Source organism: Verticillium alfalfae, genomic scaffold (genome assembly GCF_000150825.1).
Source record: "Verticillium alfalfae VaMs.102 supercont1.13 genomic scaffold, whole genome shotgun sequence".
NCBI lineage: Eukaryota > Fungi > Ascomycota > Sordariomycetes > Glomerellales > Plectosphaerellaceae > Verticillium > Verticillium alfalfae.
Genome location: NW_003315026.1, coordinates 633809 through 635511, shown reverse-complemented (window position 1 = coordinate 635511; position 1703 = coordinate 633809). Strand labels below are relative to the sequence as shown.

The following is a 1703-nucleotide window of genomic DNA, read 5'->3' as shown; positions in this document are numbered from 1 at the left end:
GAAGCGATGCCGGGCTGCTTGGGTGAGCATCTGTGTCGTGGGCGTCGCCCCTGGACGTTCTTCAAGAATGAGACGATTTCCTCTTGCTGCCACCGCCCCGTCTGCGCCGGCAGTGGAGTTGAATACGCTTCTCAGATGCTTTTTGATAGGATCATTCAGCGTCTTGACAATTCGCTGCGTCTCGCTGGCGCCACCGCCAACCTGGGTTCCGCCCAGGGAGGGGGCCGTTTTCTGATCAACCACCATGACGGAGCAGACTACGAAGAGCACATTACGTTAGCACGGCCTGGAGAAGCATCATATTTCAGGACCAAGACGAAGGGCGGTTTCTGAGGTCTCAAGCAGACGCGTGCGGTGGCGTGTCAGCAGCAAGGCGGCAGGCGATGGAGAAGGAATAGTTGAGGGGCTCTAGGCAGTACCTATGCCGAGAGGGGTGGGTCGAGTACCAGACAGCAACTTACATGTGTGTCACGTTAGGGGCAGTCGAGAGACTGCTGCAAGCTCCTGAAGACTGTGACGTCCAGTTGAACAGTCTTATGAGTTATTTGCGGTGGACGAAAGTGATGTGCACCCAAGATGATCAGCGTGTCGTGTGTCCTGTATCGTCGTCGCTTGGCCTTGATTTGAGGTGGTCCAGACCTCTCAGCTGGAGGGGCTCGCGCAGGGGTCCTTATCGATAAAGCTTCCCCTCCCCTCCACTCCCTCACTGCAGTTGCAGCCAATGCTTGCTTACTGCCCGGGTCATGTCGTCAACAATAGGCAGGACAAGAATGCAGTTTTGTGATTGAGAGGTGTGTTCAGTGGATCGAACAGTAACCCGGTTTGCGGGGGTCTTCTCTCGTTTCATGGTTCTTCCCAGGCAGTCGAGGAGCGCAAGCCGCTAGACTCAGGGCGAGACGAACGGCCAGAGGTGAGAAGTCCGCTGTGAGATCGATCTCGGGGAGGCTCGAACGGGCCACAGCCGAGATCAAACCTGGTACCCTACGACAGATGCGGCAGCCTTGAACTAAAGCATTCGGTGATGCAGGCCATTGTATGGATGCGGCCAATCTTATTGACGGGCCATTGAGTCAGGAGCCGGCGACTCTCTCCGAAAAGCAAGCATCTTCGTTACCAGGCCCTCCCCTCGCCGAGGATACTCGCAGCTGCAATCAAGGCTACTGTATACACAACTGCACCAACCAGACGCCCGTTGCACATGCTGTGAATGGATCTTGGAGGCAGCAGATTTTCATCAAAGTCAGGGGGGTTACGTTTTGTCCCTTCTTTCCTTCCACCACCAGGCCCTGAAATGTGGGCCCGCTTCCCAGTTGGAGGAAGAAAAAAGGGGCCCGATCCTCTGTTTTCCCCTTCACAGGCTCCTCAGCTCTTGTCCGTTTTTCGCGTCTTCTCTCGCCCCACGCCATTGGCATCGCCACCGACGGGGGCTTCGCTCGTCCGCTGTCACACTGAGATCGTTGTCATCTAAGATGAGAGTTATTGGCAAGCGCGATGTCGATGCATGCCGGTTCCGGATGTGCACGCAATTGATCTCATCCGATGGCACGTTGAACTGGCCTTGACGTTAGTGAGCCCCCCGACGGCATGAAGCCACTGCTTCTCGAAGCACCAAGACATAGTACCGAATTGGGTTCCGCTAACAACAGGGCCTCACATTGCAAACGACATCATCAACCACCAGCTCGGCCATCACGCTATCTGAA

The 1703-nt window shown here is 55.8% G+C and overlaps 1 protein-coding gene across 1 annotated transcript in view; it reads right to left on the bottom strand.

The window, feature by feature from the left end:
* VDBG_08818 (1-phosphatidylinositol-4,5-bisphosphate phosphodiesterase delta-3) overlaps positions 1–246 on the bottom strand; it is a gene marked incomplete at both ends in the record, with an annotated part of 2015 nt that extends 1769 nt beyond the window's left edge. Inside the window, one exon of the mRNA XM_003000976.1 lies at positions 94–246. Within this exon, the coding sequence (XP_003001022.1) occupies positions 94–246 (153 nt within the window). The remainder of the gene's footprint in view (positions 1–93) is intronic.
* Positions 247–1703: the final 1457 nt, after the last annotated feature.